This window comes from Patagioenas fasciata, chromosome 17 (assembly GCF_037038585.1).
Source record: "Patagioenas fasciata isolate bPatFas1 chromosome 17, bPatFas1.hap1, whole genome shotgun sequence".
NCBI classification, from domain to species: domain Eukaryota; kingdom Metazoa; phylum Chordata; class Aves; order Columbiformes; family Columbidae; genus Patagioenas; species Patagioenas fasciata.
The window spans coordinates 9892702-9913002 of record NC_092536.1 but is presented as its reverse complement, the minus strand read 5'-3'; the positions used below and the strand labels follow the sequence as shown (position 1 = coordinate 9913002).

Here is a 20301-nt window from a genome sequence, read left to right as displayed (position 1 = left end):
GCGCTCGAGCATCCAGCCCGCATGTGCACAGTAAGGTATTCCCTAATTTAGCCACTCAAACAGATTCAATCGTATATCTTCAGACCAGAAAAGGCAATTTAGTAATAAGGACTCCCTGAGAACTGCACTAAGTGACTCCAACTGAGCTAGCGAGCGTGTTTTAGGCATCACCCAACAGGTAGGAGCAGAACCTCAGAGCAGGGCTGGAAGCAGATGATAACAGGTAACCACAAGCCTGCCCAGGGCACTTCTCAGAAGCAGCAGGGCAGCTGATGATAGGACAGGCACTTCCAGCATGAACTGACACCCAGGGATAGGCTTTATCACGTGCTTCAATCACAAACCAAGTTGGGCAAGCCCTGTAATCCCCCAGATTATATGGGTACACTGCTCCTGCTCATCAGTTATGCAAAAAACATAGCAAATTATAATGGACACCTGAGGATTTGCCAATCAAGATACCCAGCAAGACAAAGCCAGAAGTGAAAAAGTCCTTTAACACTCAATGCTCTATCACAGGACTCAGCTGCAGCTCCAGAACATCCTGTGAGTCTCAGCGATGTTCACATAAACCCAGTGGTCACACTTCTCTGCTGGGGGGCTGCACAAAAGCTGCTGAAGCTGCCACTGTGTTTTTCTCGCAGCCCAAAGCCCTTGGCCGGGGCTGAGACTGCCCAAACCTCACCCTGCTGGAGCTGAGCGGGCTCTGCCATCTCCCACCAGCAGCAGCACGGTCTCCTGAACCACGCGCAGCCGAGCGCTCCCCTTCTGTGTCCTCCACCTCCTTCCTTCTCCAAAACTAACAGGGCCAGAAATAACCCGTATTTCTTCATCCTCATTTTCGTAATTTTCTCTCCATAGTGTACATTTCTTTGCCATGCTGCAGACCTTCTATCCCTTCATTTTACTCTCCTTCTCTCTTCTGCTTCCCTCCCTTTTTCCCTCCCCCTGCTTTCTCTCCCTCTGCACTTTGTGAACTGCTGCTGCGGTGCTGAAGTCCAAAGTTCAGTAACTTGCTAAGCACACAGATAAATATGAACCTTGGAGAATTTACATTGCTCCAATGTAAACAGATAGCCAAGGGTCCCTTTATCAGCACTGGCTCAGGACAGCTGTGGGGGGTCTGAAGTGGCTCAATTTTGTATTTTGTTTTTGGTTTTGTCTTTGAGGAGGGGGGGACGTAAAGGCGGGAGGCTGCGCTGTGCCCACTCTCCTGACAGTCGGGCGCGTTACCTCGGGAACATGGTGTAGGGAAGCTGGAAGCAGGATAACCCGAAATTCCAACCCAAGGGACACCAGCCTGAAGACCATGGTCTCGAAGCTGAGTCATCTTCAAGTGGAGCTGCTGGGAGCGCTGCTGGAGTCGGGACTGACCAAGGAGACCCTGATCAAGGCGCTGAGCGAAGCGGAACCCTACGTGCTCCAGAGCGAAAGTCAGCGCGCTATCAATGCGCTCCAGACAGAGAAAGGGGAGCCCTGTCCCGACATCCCCAACGGAATGGGGGAGTCCAGGCTATCAGAAGATGAAACCTCTGATGACGGGGAGGAATTTACCCCTCCAATAATGAAGGAGCTGGAAAACTTGAGCCCTGAGGAGGCTGCTCACCAGAAGGCTGTGGTGGAAAGACTATTACAGTAAGGACAGATTTGCTGCTCCTCTTTGCTGCTTTCTTGCGCTCTTCCCTCTCAATCTCTTCTCTCCCCTTCTGCTCATTGTCCCTGGTATTCCCAGTTGATCTGGCTGCACAGAGACACACTTCATCCATGTCAGGACTCACAGCCCCAAATCGCTCCCCAAATTCTTCATAAATGCTCAGACTTTCTTTTCATCTCACTTAAAATGCATGAAGGGAGCCATGGAGCCTGATTACACATTTGAAGTACTTATATCATCAGAACAATCCAAGGCCCGTATAACTTGCATCTCTCTGACTGAATGTCGGATTTAAATTTTTAATAGAATTCACAATTTCAGTCATCAGGGGAGGAAAAAAAACCCTGATGCTGTATTTGCCTGACAACGTACGATAAAGTGAAGTTATGAATGTTTCCCTGCTATATTTAAGGAGAGAAATATTGTTAATTGTACTGGGTTTTGCTATAGATTGTTGGTAAATGACAAACCAAGAGAACTTGTTCTTGTCATTCGTGTGTGTGCAAAATTCTCCCAACTTCAGCGGGGATTTTTCTTGTAGCAAGAGCACACACCAAATGCGAGTAGAGATTAAAACCTGGGCAGAACACCCTATTCTACCATCCACTGCCTGCCACAACTACAAAGCACATACGCAGCAACAGTTACAGGTTTTACTGTCACAGAAATTTGCATTAAAGCATTTTTGAGATCCAAAGACAGGAAAAGTTCTGTGAACCAATAAGCCTCATGACAGACTCAGAGAAACATTCACCAGGATTCCCATTTGGGATTCTTGCTGTGGTACAATTCCTGTGGGCAGCCTAAGAGGTTTGTCCAAGGAAGGATCAGGCCCATCCAACCTATTTATCACGCCAGAATCAGATTCTTGCCCGTCTGCTTTAGGGGTATTTTCAAATGACAAGCTGACAGAAGACAAAAAGATGCAGCAACATCCTGCACTTAAAATCTTCACTAAAACTAATATCCATCTGGAGAATTTCTCAGGCTCTCTGACCACTCCCCTTCATGTGCAAAGAAAATTATCATAGCATGTAACAACAAAAAGCAAACATCAAATCCCACCACAAAAGGCCACAGCTAGAAAAACAGCCTGACAAGAGTTAGCGCTGAGTGTAAATACTTGGGAGAAGAAAGCTCGCTGGCACAACAAAGCTGATGACTCTGCAGTACCCAATAGAGGAAAATCCACTGGATCAGCTCTTACCTGAGTGGGGAAAACATTCCCAATAATTCAGTCTTCTTTCTGGCTCAGAATTGATGACCACGTCATCCATCAATTCCCCACTTCCAGCTCTGTCACATCTTTTAGTCCCCTCTGTTCCCTTTACCTCCTTCCCATTCTTTTTACCTATTTCCCTTCCCTCCTCATTTTGTCTCTGCTGCTATTCCTCCCATTTTGTTGTCTTCTTGGCTATTTCTCTCTTCCCCTTCCGCTTTTCCTTCCCCTCATCCTTGTCTCCTTCTCATCTTCCTGAGTCTGCGTACAGGTCTTGGGGTAGTCTGAGCCCAGTGGCACCGGGCGGGCCCTGGCTAGTTACTAATTATCCAATGGCTTTATTATTTCTCTTTTGTCTTATAAATTTATAGATGAAAAGACCCTGATAAGCTTTTTGATCATTAACTTCTGATGGTTTATCAGGAGTCTTTCCAGAAAGGCAGCCATGGAAGCTGAAGAAGAGCACCTGGCTCTGTCCCATTTTCTGTGATGAATGGGCGAAGCAGGACTGAGGTGCCATCCGCTGTGATCTCAGACAGACACACGGATGGAGGAAATTCCTTCCTGCCACCCCCACTTCAGCATGAATTCTGGTTTCTGCCCCTCCCTGCCTTCCTAGGAACTTGCTGCCAGCCTTGCTTGCTTCATACCAGCCTCAGCACAACCACCTTCCCGCTCCTGCAGACTAACGCCTTCCCATGGACAGTGTCGTCTCTCTAGACACTGAGCAGCATCCCCGTTTTACAAATGGGAACTCAGCTGCAGAGATTCTGCAACCTACCTAAAACCCTAAGATAGTGCAGACAGGACTGGGCAAGAACCAGGATCTGCTAAGCCTTGTACTGGGTCTTCATTGCAAAGCTTTATTCTGAAACAGAGTTTTCTTTCATCCGTCCCCCGTAACACAGGATAGAGCAATTCAGTCCTGCTGTGTAGGATGGCACAGGGCAGCCTGAAGCCTCAGTTTCAGCAAGAAATAACAAGTATACTTACGGAGGAATAAAAGAGATCAAAATTGGTCAAGGTAAAACAAAAATAGTAGAAAGTTTCTATTGACATGTTTCATATTTCTGGTCAAAGATTTTTAAAAAGCAACTGTGTGTCTGAGGATCTATTGAAGCATCTGAACCAGTATCAAGGTTTGATAATATCTAAGTAGTTCTTACCTACTAACAAACTCTTTTTGTTTTTAAGAACAAACATCTAAAGTCCTTAAAACAGTAATTATAAGTATTGTAAGACAGGGTAGAATAGTCTACAATAGAAATTAGTCCCAGCAACAGATAAAAGGAAAGCAAGCAAGAATCTCCATGCCTGGGTATTGCCAGTAAAATTTCAATGCTTGCAAAGCTATTTCAGCACCTACACAAGGTTTTCAAATCCAGAAACCAGATGGAGGCACTTCTGCCTTTAGGCAGAAGCCTCTTTGGGCATTATTAACAGCTCCCGGTCTAAGACTGTAGACCACATTTTAACAGAGAGGTTGAATTAAAGGCAGCTATTAGTGATACAAGAAAAGTCTTTGTGGTAACTGCAGCCATTGCTTATAAAGTACAATCAGGAAAGCATCTGTTGCTGAGCTTTCCAGCAGCTGGACGGGAAACAAATGACAGCACCAGGAGACCAAGTATGTCCTTGCAGGACCACTAAAGGTGAAACCACAGTTTGGAAAGCACTAGCCAAAGCCGAGTGAAACAGGATGTAGATGAGATACACCCACACAACTGGGTGTACCTGTGGGCATTGGTTAGATTTTGTCCCTATAGAAAAAAAGAATACCTGATAAAGACAGTTCAAAGGTTTTTCTAGTGAGGAATGAACATGGTTTAATTTTGTCCCTCAATCTGTCTCACTGATCTTCCCTAGGTTTACAGTTTGAATAACAACATTCTCCCCAGATCACTCCACATAGCAAATGAATTGCATCTACGATACGAATAAATAACGCGCTAGAGAGACAGAGCTGCATGGAATAATTCCCAGATATTCCCCAGAACAGAAAGCAAGAGAGAGGCTCCCCTGGGGGAAGGGACAGATCACGCTGCTGCAGGTACAGCAAATGGAGAGAGGCAAAGCAACAACTCACCTGTAGGGCAAGGGGTGAAATTCCATTAGGAAAGAGAAATTGAGATAAGCAGATTCCCCCTGGAGGTAGGGATAAAAGCATGTTTTCCACAAGGAAAAGAAGAAAGCAAAGACATAATGATAAAGGTTCAGTCTTTTCCCTGTGTAAACGGTGTCTCAGAAGGGTTCTAGCTGGGGAATCTGGAGATGAAGCTGCCACACCCCTTTCATTTCCACATATAAACCAAGATGAGGGAAACCAGGCCAAGTTCAACAGAAAGGGACCCTGCGGGGATGGTCTTACCTTCCCTCGCTCTGCCCAGCCTGGCTCCAGGCACTGACACCAGGGAGGGTTGTCGAGCAGGCTCCAGAGGAAAGGGCCAGAGGATGGTCCTGAGCACTTCACAGCTTTGAACCTTGGTTTAAGCGAGGTCTGGTCCAAAGCAGCAGTTCAGAAGCCACCTCGGGGAAATGAAGGCTTCTGCCTGAGAATCTGAGAGCAGGAAAGAAGGAGAGACAGAGAGAATGAGGAAGAGGAAGGGAAAGAAAGGAACAAAGTAAAAAGAAAGAAAAGTGAGGAAGAGTGAGGAAGAGTGAAGGAGAGAGAAGGTCCCTCGAATGTTACATCTCCAGCTCTCTGAAATGGGTTTTCTTTAATGCTAACAACTTGATATTTACTTTCTATTTAAATTTGAGATGTTGCTATAAATTATCAACCAGCCTCTTGTTCCCTTTGAGTTTATAACTAACTACCTGGGTTACTTATTGTTCAGGTAACAAAAGGGAGGTGAAAACGCCCTTAAAAAGGGACCTCAGAAGTAAGAAAATGGGGAGCCGGCATGGAGAGAGGACGCAGGCCCCTGTGGTTGGGACAAGCCAGGGAGAGGGGCTGTGCTCAGATGGCAAAGAGCAGCTGACAGCAGGAGAGCAAGAGTTAGGAACAAGGAAGTAAAAACTGTGTGAGAAGAATTTAGAGATAGAGATTAGACCTTGGAGACCAAGAAAGGAATGGGGAAACAGCTTGTACCTGGGGAGAAAGGGAAGCCAGAAACCACAGAACAGGCTTGGAGATGGAAAAGGGAGCTTGAGCAAGGCAGATGCACTAAAATCTCAGTTGCTTCAGTGAGTCAGAACTGCAGAAATGCAACTACAAACACGAGATCTAACTTTAGGGTAAAATCCTGCTGAATGACAGTCCAGGAGAGTCTCACTGCCAGTGAAAGAGCAAAGGTTTCAACTTACCATGTCTTAGTCAACGGTGAAGGCTCTGAGGTGGGACTGTGTGTTTGGGCAATGGTTCATCTGACCAGCTGCCATCACTGGTCTGTGATACAGCCTTGGGCCTAAAGGAATTGCTGCATTGATATTGCAGCCTGTGCTTTGACAATGTGCAGAGTAACAAGGATTTTATATGACTGCTCTATGAAATCAGACTGTACTGGGATTCCCCTGCACTGTTTTGTTTCACACAGTTCCCTGCTTTGTCTCAAAGACATAAAAACCACAGGGCTTTAACCACTACGAGAAGAGATTCACAGATATTCCTGTTTTATTCCTACCACAAAGAAGGGAGGATCTCAACAGTGGAGACATGATGCGGAGCAGGAAGGAAATCAACACGTAGCAGAGGCTTCCACCAGTGGTAACACAGTCCTTCCTCTTCCCCTCTGAGCCAGAACACAAATCTAAGAGACCAGAGGTTCCAAGTCAGAGCCTTTTCTCCTTTGCACAGGAATTGGTAGAAGGAATTCAGGGCGCAGGTGCTGGCCAGACTGCCATAAATACAAAGGCAGGAGACTGGGCCTTGGTTTGGACAGCAGAACTAAAAAAACCAAAACAGTGAGGAAAGAAAAGCTGTTGTAAGTTCAGCCCAGTTTGAGACTTGTGAAAGACAAAGATGGTTAAGGGAAGAAGCTAGAAAACAGAAGCCTCTATAGCAAGCATCCCATCACAAAAGCTCCTGTTTTCAGAAAGCAGGTTCTTCAGAAGCTGTAACTGACAGCGCTTCTGTCACACTTTAACTGCAGCGGAGCTTGCTCCTTGGACTGCCCAGCCACTGGGAGAGGGGCTGCAGGGGAACAGAGATAAGGGTGTTTGTACTGAGAGAACAGGTGTGGACTTTGTCCTGCTTATCACTTTGCAGCCTCTGGCAACCTCCTGAGTCAACAAAGCAACGAACAGGATGGTGGTTGCCTGTTGCTCAGACCTGTGGGCTCCTGTGACAGTTTTTCCACAGCCCCAGGTACCGATGCTCCTTTGATGCTGGTGTTGGATGTGACTCCAGTGTATTTCCACAGCATGCAAACCATTTCCACCAGACATTTCACACAAAGAACACAGAAGGATGCTCTTTGTTAAAACCAAACCAAAGGTTTTTTTGTAGAGAGGCTCCTGCCCTGTTTAGATCTAGACTGCCTGGTTTCACAGCTTTCTATTTCTAATGTGATTTTCAGCTCTGGTGAAATCAATACACACAAAGAAGTCAGAGTTATGTTTTCTCTAGGAACCTTTGAAGATATTCTAATCAGAGATCCTAAAAATCAGCTAGTCACATTTATTATAAAATCCTGAACCAGATTCTCAAGTTTTGTGAGTAGGTCTCAAACAGGTCTGTTCCCTCAGCTGCTACCCCAAAGGATGGCAGCTATAGGAGTAATTAGTGGTTTGCCCGATGTTCTTTATTGCATTTAGAAGCTTGAGCGGATCTAGATGTCAATCGGTGTGTTTGAATAACACGTAGCAGATGTGCAAGAACATAATCCTGGATGGCTCGGTGTGTACCTATGCATACAGGGCTGTCATGTGACAGCATGATTAAAGGCTGTTTTCATTTCTTGAATCACTGCAAGGCAACCCAACCTGGGCATGAGCTAGGTTCAGCATAACGTCATAACAAATCTGTCTTAGAAAATTAAGCACATCTCCAAGCAGCTATGGCTTAAAGAAAAGGAGATAGAGAAGAAAAGCTATGTAGGGAAAGGGAAGAGAAATGTCAACTCTGAAAAAGAGATCTGTAGTCATAAAGCATCCACCTGAATACAAAATGCATCATCACTTCCCTCCTCATACCATTTCTCACTAGCAGCAAAAATGCTTGACATTCACATTACTTTTCAGCAGAAAGGTCCATTCCTTGCTCATGTCACTGGTCAGCAGTTTGTCACTTACAGATGACAACTGCCTAGGCAAAACAGGCCAAGACCTCGTATCCAAATAAGCACTAACAGCAAAGTCTATGGCCATGTACTGGGAAATTCTCTTGATAACCAGAGTCCCCTTCTAAGAGGAGATCAAAGTATCTACAGAGAATAGTTTAAAGGAAGCTAGTGCTACACCTTTTGTACTTCATCTGTAATACCATGCAGTTTTTACCCTGAATGCAGGGTCAAAATGAGCAAGGAACCAGCCTGAGGAACAGCTTTCTCTGCCTCACCAGTGTGACAGCTGCCAGGCAAGGAACCTCAAGAGGTTCTGCTGCACTTCCTTGGAATCCAGGGCTGCTGAGCACAGGTGTTAGATCTCTCTCTCTCTCTCTCTCTTCTGATAAGTGTTTTCTGCTCCTTCCAGAGAGGATCCCTGGCGAGTAGCAAAGATGGTGAAATCCTACCTCCAGCAGCACAACATCCCCCAGCGTGAGGTGGTGGACACTACTGGTCTGAATCAATCGCACCTCTCGCAACACCTCAACAAGGGCACTCCCATGAAGACCCAAAAAAGGGCAGCCCTCTACACCTGGTATGTCCGCAAGCAGCGAGAGGTGGCCCAGCGTAAGTATGGCAACAACTGTTCTATCTCAGTTTCATAAAGGTCTGTGCTCTCCCTTGCTAATCCTTACTCCCTATTTTATCAAGGAAAAATGGAAGGAAAAGCCACTTTTAGCAGGAAGCTTAGAGAAGTCTAGGTCAGTATTCAGTGGTGAGGTGAACCAAACTGTACATGAAAAAAACACTCCCTCACAAAGCAGCCTGCAGTCACCCTAACCCCATTTGGCTAAAGAGAAGCCAACTAACGCTTTGCATTTGCAATTACAGTTCTACACTCATCCTCAGACTAAAGCAGTGTAGTGAACAGTGAACAGATAAGACACAGAATTTCTACCCAAGAACTGGGCTTTTGCAATTTCAGCTAAAGCAAAAGCTTCTCTAGTTGCAAAAAAGCAGTAGGCTGCTGTACTCCCTGTGAAAAACGACTATGGGCCATCACCTCGTGAAAAACCCCTGGGAGCCACCACCTCACGCCCTCCAAGCCCTTTCATTACAGGCACCCACTGGGAACACATCCCTGCAGCATGCACTTCAGCATTCATGGGCCTGCCTGGAATCCATCTTATTTAATTTTGTATTGGTGGGTTGCAAGGAAAATGAGACATTTGGCCTTGGGATGGTTCTGGGGAGCAGGACTGTGGGCATGCTTGCTCTAAATTCAGCTGCTTCTGCTTTCATTACTCCAAGGTGGGAGCAGAAATGCAACGTAAGAGGCAGGACAAGTAAACACCGTCCTGCTAGGAACATCTTATCCTTTTCAGCAAATTACAGAACTTCATTTCCACCTCATCTAGATTCAACCCCTGCCTTGTACAAGATATTCTGTAAGGGTGAGCTGCATTGGGCCTGCTAAGCACCAAAAGACAAATCTGTTGGTAATGCTTCCAGAAAGCAAATTCCCTTTCTCCTTTGTGCCTGCAGAATTCACACACGCTGGCCAGGGTATTCTGACAGAGGAGCCCATGGGAGATGACCTGCCCACCAAGAAGGGAAGAAGAAACCGCTTTAAGTGGGGTCCTGCCTCCCAACAGATCCTGTTCCAAGCCTACGAGAGACAGAAAAACCCCAGCAAAGAAGAGAGAGAGGCACTGGTGGAAGAGTGCAACAGGTAAGGATGGCTCTGAGGAAGAGGGGCAGAGCGAGGTCTGTGTGCTTGGCGCTTGCTAGAGCCTGTGCAAGGCTGACTAACGGCACAGCAGTGGGTGTCACCACTGATACCAGCCACATTGGAATGAAATGCCAGCACAGCATTTGCTGTTCACAAAGGGTCAGTAACAGCCCATGTCCTGCTGTACCTGCACAGTGTGCCAGACCCCAACTGCTTTGGGGCTGTGCACTCACTCTGTCTCTCTAAGTCCAGCTCAGTGAGGCTCTTCTTGTGCTTTCCCCCAACAGAGCGGAGTGTATTCAGAGAGGTGTTTCCCCATCTCAGGCCCAGGGCTTGGGCTCAAACCTGGTGACAGAAGTCAGAGTTTACAACTGGTTTGCCAATCGCAGGAAGGAGGAGGCTTTCCGGCACAAGCTGGCCATGGACACCTTCAGCGGACCACAGCCCAGCTCTGCTCCCCCGCTAACTCCTCACAACTCTTCCTCCCTCCAGCCAACATCTGCTCTCTCACCCAGCAAAGTTCACGGTAAGAAACAACCAGGGGGAGATCTGAAAGAGGCATAAGTGAACCTACCCAAACTCGGTCACTAACAGTACCTCCCAAGTCCACCCTTTTAGAAGGTGAAGCTACACACAGAAAAACCAGACTTGATACAAGGGAAGAGCACCAGTGACAAACAGACCATGTCTCTGAGGGAGGAGAGTGGCTAGAAAAGCAAGGGTGACATGTAGTTCAGTAACGAAATTCCTCGCTCACTCTTTGACACCCACACGCCCTCAGGGCTGGCAGGCAGAATCCCCTTCCAGGGAGCCATCCATCGGTACCATCACAAGTCACTTCTGTGTCCTTCCACTTACACGTATGCCTCCTCTTTCCAACACATACCGGTACCATCACGCTCTGACCGAGTTTCCAGGCATCTGGAAAGGTCGTTTTCCATGCAAAAAGAGCAGAGCTTTCTCAGCTTCATAAGCCAGAGCTGGTAACTGCTCTCACTGTGGGAAGGGATGACCTTGCTGAGACTCTCTCCTCTCTACACCCACATCCAGAGGGGTGGTTTCTAGTGAATCCTGCTTGTTCTCAGCAGCACACACAGCCACACCTTCAAGTGAGTATTTGAGGAAGCAGCTGCACAGAGTTACAGGAGGGGCAGGGCGGCGAGAATGCCTGTTCTCCTGGTTCCCCTACTACCCACCTAGTCTCTGCCTCAAGCATCTAAAAGGGCCCACAAAGGAAACTGAATTTAGCACTTGTCAAAGTTTCTCAGTTTGTCACTTTTGACAAGCAGTTTCCCTCCTGTTGTGCTGCAGGAGTGAGGTACAACCAGCAGCCAGCCAGCGAGGCAGAGTCCTCCAGCAGCAACCACCACGGGAACAGCTCTATGGTGACCACCCAGACCATCCTGCACCAGGTTTCTCCCCCTGGACTGGAGCCCAGTCAGAACCTCCTGAGCACAGACACTAAGCTGGTAAGTGATGTTTATTTAAGTTTGGGTAACTGGAGGATGTCAGGTCCTCTGCCTGTGGTCACAATATGGACACTTCAGAAGCAGTTTTCCCTAGAATACTCTTAAAACCACCTTCTTATGGAGATATTGCAGAGCCACTTTGCACTGACTGTGCAACACAAGCAGTCCTGAGATACATGTGCCCTCTAGACTGCTGGTGAGGGCAGGTATTAAAGCATGAAAGCAAGAAGTATAGCCATTTCTTTATCATCAGTCAAAACAGTCTGTTCTAAAAAAACAGAGCTCAAGGTATGACACGATTGCCTTGCTCCCAGGAAACCCTGTCCTCTCCTCCTTTCCCCAGTGAGATTCTTGTCATCTCCAACTCTCATTTGAGCCCCACACATCTCAAGATAGTTGATGAGACACCAACGGGATTAACAGAACAGAGGCCTGTACTTACATCTGTAAGAATTAAGCTCAACAGCCTGTATGCAACACATACCATTGAGACGTACTGGATATACCTTGTAGGAATCTGCCTTCTCAAAGCAAATTTCCTTTTGAGACTTGGCTACACCTTTTCTCACAAAATTAGCAATGATGCACTAGAACTACACGACTGATCACTTTCAGTTTGCACATGTTCCCTTGCTTATAGGGAAACAGCTGGCAGGAGTTTGCATTAGTGCACACTGGCCTGAGGCAAAGTTAAAGTCACTAAAATGAACATGGTTTAAATCTCGTCAGTCACTCACTTTGCTGGCTTTCTGGTGTCATCCTGAAGAAAAAAAAGTGTATTTCAGCAGGTGCTGAAAATATTCTACAGCTGTCTTCTAAAACTGGTATCAAGGTGATTTGTCCCACCTGTTGGTGCTTACTCCTACTAAAGATTCATCACAGCTTTTTGTCTGAGGGGAGAAAAAAAAAGTATAACATAAATAATTGAACTTTTGCTACCTGTCAAATTATTTGAAGGCTACTTTGCTATTCCATGGTACTTCAACTACAGGTCTCCAAAGGGCCTTGCAAACTCAAAACCCCATTAGAGCACAGACACAGGTTATGTGGTTCGTATCAAAGGCTGAGAAACCACTTGAGTTATAAAATTTCTCAGTGACTAAAGGACAGACTGTACCAGCAAGACACTTCAGCACAGAACAGTCCTGTTCTATGTAACAGGTACGTTTCCTCTTAAAAGCTGGGAACTGCCAGGTAACACAGCTTATACAAAAAAAAAGGTCTAAGGAAACTTTTTAGCAACGCCTTTAAAATCTCCGTCTGAAAACGCACTGCCACTAAAAGATATTGCTGGGAGAAGGGAAAATTACAGGCATTTCTCAGAGGAAAAGCTGAACAAGAGGAACACTGATTCTGTGCTCAACTCTGCACCTGTAATTACTATGTAAAATTACCCGAGCCTCTTAATTTCTCCAAGTATTGTCTTCTACCCTTAGCTGTAAAACAGAAGGTAAACTTTCCCTATAGAGAATGCAGTGGGACTAATCTCATTCTTGTTTGTAAAAACCCTTATGGTTTCTTACATGTGAAAGAACTAAACCAGCAAGGATTTATCCTTGGTATTTCAACAGTTTTGACCTTTGCTAGTTAACTGAGGAGCACAGGGAAACTGCCAACAAGCAAATGCAAAGTCTTTCTAGTTAGCAAGTGTCCAGAGCAGGCAGGAAGAGGGAGAAGGACATTTATCACAGCTCTGGGATTCACCACACTCAACCTTCTGCAGAGAGCACTGCCATGGTCCCCCTGTCCCACAGGTCTCGGCTCCCGGAGGAACTCTCCCTCCTGTCAGCACCCTGACCGCCCTGCACAGCCTCGAGCAAAACCCACACACGCTGAGCCAGCAAACTCAGAACCTCATCATGGCATCCCTGCCAGGGGTCATGGCCATTGGAGCGGGCGAGACCTCCTCCCTAGCGCCAGCGTTCACCAACACCGGTGCCTCCACCCTGGTGATCGGTGAGTAGTGCTCTGGAATGATTCTGCCTAGTGCAGTTCGGATAAAGAGCTACTTGTAGTTGTTAGAATTACCTGCCTTGTTTTAATAGACAAAAGTACTAAGTTGGCAACGATACAAACTTGGGGAAATGGTCACAAACAGTAAGGATCTTCAGCAGTGCTACTTACAAGTACCAATGGAATTAAAGGACAGATGCTCCTTATTCCTGTTAAAATTAAGTTATACACAAACTCACATCCTAAGAGCAATGTACTTTTGCCATCTACTCCTATGCCAACGTTTTGTTTTACTGCTCTGTATCTTCCCAAACATAAATGTAATACTTCTTCAAAACTATGAAAACTGAAGCATGTTCACAGTGCTTGAAAGACAAAACATGCTGTTGTACTTCCTGCAAGGAGCAACATATGCCTTTGGAACCCACAGCAGTAATTACTGGGTTTTCATATTTTTCACTTTGACAGCTTTTCTGGAATTGTACGGGATTTCTTTTCATTCCAAGATTAATCTACTGCCAAAGTGCATCTCATTAGATAAAGGAAAATAAAATGTATACTCTCTTCTTATGCTTGCTTTCCAGGAAGAGGCCTTATTTTGTTCCATGGTCACAGCTGTGAACTAATTTCCATTTCCCCATTTACACTCAAGATTATGCTATGGATTCTAATTTTGTGCAAACAAAAAAAGAAAACCTATCTCTCAGTGCTAGAAAGACTTGCTGATTTACAGAACAGGGTCTGGACAGTCGTGGCAAACAGGCAGTAATGTGTGAAACCACCTACTTCTTTCTTATTGGTCCAAATTCCATAATTTGACAGCCCAAGTAAAATGAGCTTAAACTCCATTCCATGTGGCTGGAAAGCTCCAGTGTAGTTCTGGTTGTTGTCAACAACTTCATTAAAAATATATATATGTAAAAAATAAAAATAAATAAAATAAATTAAAATAAATATGCGATGATGCTCCGAGTTTACTTCTGAGCAAGGCCTCCTCAGTAGAACCCTGTATCAGATCATCACTAAACTGGAAAGTGACCTGTACTGGTACGAAATCTATTCATAATCACAGATAACGAACGCAGCACGATGACTACTTTGGACGCCTCTGCTGCAGAGCAGCCGCGCTACTCCCATAGTGTGTGACACTACTGCCATCAGTCCTTGTTTTTCAGGCCTGGCCTCAACCCAGCCCCAGAGCGTCCCTGTAATAAACAGCATGGGGAGCAGCCTCACCACCCTGCAGCCCGTCCAGTTCTCCCAGCAACTGCACCCATCTTACCAGCAGCCCCTCATGCAGCAGGTCCAGAGCCACATCAACCAGAGCCCCTTCATGGCTACCATGGCTCAAATACAGAATCCTCACGGTAAGAACGTGAACTTACTTGCTCAAGCAAACCGAAAATATAAAGGCTCTGTTCTGGAGCATTTGCTGGGTCCTTGGGGTTGCAGCACTCTATTTCCCTCTTCATTATTGTTGCTTTAATTATTACATTATTTTTCTCTTGCATTCATCTCCCCCCACTTCCACTGTTTCAGAGACAGACAGCAGGTCCACATTCATGAGGAGAACTCAGCCAAACTAGTCTCAGGCAAAGCTCCAGCATCCACCTGATCTTGTTTTCTTTCCTGTGCAGCTCTCTATGGCCCCAAGTCTGAAGTGGCCCAATATACACATACAGGCCTCTTGCCACAAACTATGGTGATAACAGACACAGCCAATCTCAGCGCCCTGACTAACCTGACACCAACTAAACAGGTAACAGCCTTTAGCACGTGCCTTTGCGCCCCACCTTCGAACTCCACCACTCTGCAGGCAGCTCCTTGCTTGACAGAGTTTTCGGGTGTGTGGTTTATGCCATCCCAGCAGGATGATCTTTTTTATCTCCTCACCTTGCTGGTACCAGCTGCAATACTGGAGGCATTAGAGTAACCTCTTCACTGCATCATCAAGGAGGATTTAATCTCCTTGGAAACAGCACCTGCTCACTCTCACACCTGTTAAAGGGGATGTATAAACCAGGTACTGTTACCTTTCTTTTCTCTAGGCATTCACGTCTGACTCAGAGACTCACACAGAGTCTGGGATGCATACGCCAGTGTCACAGGCACCAACGATACACTTACAGAACCAAGACACAACCATCCAGCACCTCCAGCCAGGCCCTCGCCTCACCCCAAGCCCTGCTGGTAAGAGCAGCACACACTATTATCTTAAACCACATATTGCAGTTTCTCTTGCCAGTACTGTAAATCCCAGACAGAAAATGGTAACTGGGGCTCACCATTCTCCAAGAGGGCTCTACTGGTGTCTTGGGAGGGGTTGAGAAGCTGGTACAAATAAAAGATTCAGAGTACAGTGTGTGTAAGGCCAGACTGTGGAAACGGGACCCTTCTTCAGCATCTAGAGAGGAAAATAACCTTAAAAAATTGACAACAGTTGACAGAAAACAGTGTTCATACATACACAATCCCACAGGCAGTTTTCAGGACTGAAAAGCCCACGACTCCCTGATGAAGAGACTCCAGTTGGATCTTGCCACTTCTAAGGACTAGGTTATTAACAACCAACTAGAATCCTCAGAGCTGAACTCCCTGATGCCATTGATGCCTTACACCTAGCTTTGTATTTGAGCTAGGTATATAATGGCACAAAAATAGAAAGAAACGCAAGTTATGCCCTTTTGCCAGGATGTTTTAGTCACGCTGGAAATACAAGTGTGTGCACACACAATAAGGGGACTGTGGTGAGAATCTGTACTTAACTTCTGCCTGTGCCTTTGACAGTGTCCTCCAGCAGCCTGGTGCTGTACCAAAGCTCTGACTCCACCAACAGCCACACCCAGCTGCTGCCATCCACTCACAACACCATGGAGACCTTCATCTCCACGCAGATGGCATCCTCCACCCAGTAATCCCAACAACTAGCCCAAGGGTGACTGCCACAACCAACCCGCCAGGTGTGAATCCAGCTGTGTCTGCTGCTCAGCCACCCTCTAGCCCCATACAAACCCTCGCCCAGCTGCCTCCGGGAGAGAAGGTATCTCAGACTCAAGCCAGGAGCCACGGAAAGATGATGCTGGCACTGCTAAAATCCACTGCCCCCCAATAAAACAAGCAAACCCAGACCCAATGAGCCAGGCTAGAATGACCAGATGTCCTTGGGAATCCCATCAAGACGGATCTGAACGCAATACAGCAAAAAAGTCGGGGCATGGGTGGGACATTCATTCTGTTCAGCCTTCAGCAAGCTGGGCCTGTACAAACCTGCCAACACCAGGTTAGGCCTCACAGGAAGGAGCAAAGCTGAGCTGCTGAAGAAGAAACACCATCTTTAATACACCTCTTTTGCTGTAGAGAAGCACCAGTGGGAACTCTGAGAAATGATAGTATCTTGGAGGCAAGAGTGAGAGAACCTGGTTCTTGACTGCAATGAAAATCACCAAGGAACAGATTCAGGAATGGCCTGGCACAAACCCATCAGTATGGGATCACTTACTACAAGCTACAAATCCTTTAATTAACTACAAAAATACCAAACATCCTCTGTTAAAAATGACCTGCTCTAAAATCATGCTATACTAGTGGAAATGGCTTGGTTATTTTTGATATAGCTCTGCTTTGTTTTAAATGCAGAAATAAAAGTCTAACAGCAGCAAGGAGACTCCAGTTCTCTGCATTAACCATGTGGGTTCTCATGTATCTTGCTGTGTGAGCCAGGCGATGGCATCCTCCACATGTCCCTGACACTGCACAACATCTGAGATGTCCCTGACACCTGGGATGTCCCCATGCTCCATAGAGAGCAGCAGTTCCTGCTGTTTTTCTCAATAAAAACGAAAAAATCCCTAATTAGCATGGTTTTCATCATTGTGACCAAAAGAGCGCTATTATTTCAACTGTGAAATGGATGAAAATCCTTGAGACTAGAAAGTTCTCAAGGCTCTTAAAAGGTTGAGATACAAGGGAGAATTTAAAAAGAAAAAGCCCAACTGCAAATTCTTCAGTTATCACATCCGGAAATTTCAAAATTGCAGATGTCCATTGCAGTTTGTATTGATATGATCTTTCTCTAGATTATATCAACCATCAGAGACTAACTTCAGTAACTAATTTTATCCTAGAATTTTTTCCTAATCTCTCATGTGCATCATTTGCAAATACATGTAACTTCCAGTTAGCGTAATCATCATAAAACAAGTCAAAAGATAACTTTTAGACCACTATGCCTTTGAAACCCCAGGTCCTTGCTTCAGTACACTGAAGTTTTAACTCGCCATAAGACAAGTAACTTCTGCCGGCACATTCAGTTAGATTACAAGCCAATTTCCTATTTAGTTGGCATCCGAAAATGGGAAGGCTGTGTTTTCTTGGTTAAAAACCAGCAAGAATCTTAGATAAGAAAGAAAATGTCTTGGGTTTTCCCACACTCAGAGAGAAACAGTTCACTATTTAGGTTCCTCTAATCTGGCTTTCTGGTCTTCTGAATGGGGCAAATGAGTTAAGAGCTACTGAAACGAAACAATCTTAAAACCAGAAGACAATTATTTCTCCAATAACAGGTCATTTCCTGAAATACTGGAGCTGAAGTATAAATGGACTAAGACCCACACTGACAACCACAAAACCTGCTGTATTTCAGAGAGACAAAAATCATAATCAACCAAACCAAAGACTGAAACACAGTGGTTTTTCTAGTTAGGCTTAAGTCCTTCCTGTAGCGATCTCAAAGCATTGATCACCAAGCAGCTACAGTCACCTTCACCCATCTTTATCTCTGCATACAGCAAGAAAGCCACTGTTTTACAAAGCCTGCCAAATTAAATAAGACTAACAGTGTAGCAGAATTTAATAACAACAAATGCCATAAAAAATATACATGGAAAAAATGTCCAAAGACACAACTCGAACAGAACTACCTATTTGTAACAACCCTGAGATAAGCTCACTGCACACTCTGTTTACCTGCAGGGACCCTGGAGAGGTGCAGATTACAGATGGATTAGTAGCATGTCAGGTTTCAACAACAGATTGTTATGATGATCACAGAAAAAAAATAAGGGGCCCAGATATCTGACTGGATGCTTTTGATAAATGAGTCTCCCACTGGCTGGAGTTATTCTTAGTAGGCATCTAGGAGGAGTCCAAGGGAAAAAGCAGTTGATCACCTGTTACCATGTAAACCAAACTCAATTCATCATATACTTTCTCCAGGACACAAGATTTGGTTTCCTGACGGGAAGGAACAGATCAAGAGGGATGCAGCTACGATTAAGCCCCTCTGTCACGAGTCTGGGCTCAGTATTTAATCCTTTTACGCTACGTCTGCATAAGCAGCAGCAGCCTAGATAACTGCTGTGCTAGGAGGACAATGTTCCCTTCCCAGGGGATGCCAACAACATAGGAAGTCACTTAATTAGACTCTCAGGCCACTGAGCTCTTAGAACAGAAGCTTTCCCAATTAATTTTCCCTTCTCTGCATCAACTCTTTTCGTTAGTTTTTTTTCTTTTCTGCATCCTTCATCCACCATAATCACCTGCCGTTCAGTACAAAATCTTTATTCTCTTTTCTTCTTCTTTTTCTTCTTCGCAGCTCCTGGCAACACAGAGTTCTCTGTGTGATTGCTGTTCTGTCCCTCATGCTGTCCATTTGCAGCCACCAACCGTGGCAAACCTTTGCTGATCTGCTCACGCTCTGCTGGATCTATTTTCTCTTGAATATTGTTCTCTTTCCTAATTTTCTTTTTTTTCTTTTTTCTCTGTCTGTGTTCTACACAACCCTGACTCCGATCCTCGCTGGAATCCTGGGACAGTGCAGGGAAAGCACTTTGTTTCAGAATGTCTGTGGCTGACACTGCAGCCTCCTGGTACCTTTGCCACTCTTGGTCACTGTCCGTGTCACTGGAAAGGTAACAAAAGAAAATTATATTACACTTTGGCCTTGAATTCAACCAAAGCACAAACAGCAGCGCAATCTAAGATGAGAACACCTGATAAACACCCAGTGGCTCCAAGACTCCAACACCTACAGTTAGCATTTAACCAGTCTGAAGGCCAAGGTGTTCTTTACGCCTGAGAACATCTCCCACAAACATTTCTAGTTTCCTGGCACCAAAAAAAAAAAAAAAAATCTGCTCTAGTCAGTTATAGGAGTCATAAATACACAGTTCTCAAGCTCTTCTGCTTCCTATTCCCTTGTTAGAGTCCCAGTTGCCTCCAAAATGTGGGATGTCGTAGTACTCCAGGAGCAAAGCAGTGACAGCCCCTCACCTGGAGCTGGATGGCCGCCTCCTCCTCACTGCAGGGCACGGCTCCGATTCCCCACAATCTCCCAGAACAGAGGAAGAGAAGAGGCGAAAGCCTGAAATATGGAAAAGGGAATTTTAGCCACAATATAAAACAGAGGTGAAAGCAATCAACAGCAAACTCCCTGGGAAACCTCACTGCTGTTACTGTATTGTCACAGTGCTTGACAGCAATTTGTGACTGAGAGGAGCCAGGGCACAGAGATCACAGCTACAAAACAATGGCCTTCACAGACACTAACAGAAATTTTCCTAGTGCAAATGCTTATTAGTCAGTTGGGTGTACAACTGCCAACGGACAGGATCCATCCCACTTGTCATCATTCAACTATTAATAATATATAATAACAGTGTCACAAAACAGCCACAACGGATGTGACTAGAACTCACCATCGTCTGCAGAGTGAGACAGTGGCACAGAGGCTTGTGAAGGTCCTGATGGGTCCTTCAAGACAGTGATGAAACTAAACAGAAATCCCCAGTCAGATCTGAAGAAATGTTTATTCAAACTGAGCTAAACCTGGGTATTTCTAGGAAACAAGGCTACAGAGAAATGTTGTATAGCTTCTTACTTTTCTCTTAGTGAAGCTGTCTCACCTCCCTGCTTTCAGAGCAGACCACACCTTCCCTCCTTAGCAGCACAAGAATGACTTAAAAGCAGCATTTCTAAAGCCAGCTCTAAACACCAGGAATTCTAGTTCTCCAGAGCCACATTTACACGATGAATAAGACAGCAGCAGCCCCGCCAGAGGCACACTGCCAGCA

The 20301-nt window shown here is 45.5% G+C and overlaps 2 protein-coding genes across 16 annotated transcripts in view; one reads left to right on the top strand and one right to left on the bottom strand.

Annotated features, from left to right (window-relative positions):
* Positions 1–20301, bottom strand: part of C17H12orf43 (chromosome 17 C12orf43 homolog) — a 28376-nt gene that overhangs the window by 5226 nt on the left and 2849 nt on the right. For 7 of the 15 annotated variants that reach the window (XR_011741712.1, XR_011741716.1, XR_011741706.1 and 4 more), the window contains exons 4-7: positions 19927–20000; positions 19502–19592; positions 18769–19132; positions 15517–15635 (exon numbers count right to left, since the gene is read on the bottom strand). Coding sequence is in view for 2 of the 15 variants with exons in the window: in XM_071816087.1 (XP_071672188.1) it covers positions 18790–19132; positions 19502–19592; positions 19927–20000 (508 nt within the window). In the remaining 13 variants the exon portion in view is untranslated. Of the gene's footprint in view, positions 1–6740; positions 6760–11271; positions 12169–15516; positions 15636–18056; positions 19133–19501; positions 19593–19926; positions 20001–20301 lie in introns of those variants that run through there. The other 8 variants (XR_011741714.1, XR_011741713.1, XR_011741710.1 and 5 more) reach the window with 7 other exon arrangements.
* HNF1A (HNF1 homeobox A) lies at positions 1009–16890 on the top strand. The gene is made up of 10 exons (XM_065851661.2): positions 1009–1635; positions 8505–8704; positions 9623–9809; positions 10097–10335; positions 11121–11278; positions 13033–13234; positions 14407–14598; positions 14869–14990; positions 15280–15421; positions 16019–16890. Exons 1-10 carry the CDS (start codon positions 1310–1312, stop codon positions 16144–16146), a joined length of 1896 nt encoding a protein of 631 aa, XP_065707733.1. The 5' UTR covers positions 1009–1309; the 3' UTR covers positions 16147–16890.

Coding starts and splice junctions, on each gene's coding strand:
- HNF1A (XM_065851661.2), top strand. CDS start 1,310: ATGGTCTCGAAGCTGAGTCATCTTCAAGTGGAGCTGCTGGGAGCGCTG. Junction 1,636..8,504: donor GTGGTGGAAAGACTATTACA/GTAAGGACAGAT, acceptor TGCTCCTTCCAG/AGAGGATCCCTGGCGAGTAG. Junction 14,599..14,868: donor TCAAATACAGAATCCTCACG/GTAAGAACGTGA, acceptor TTTCCTGTGCAG/CTCTCTATGGCCCCAAGTCT.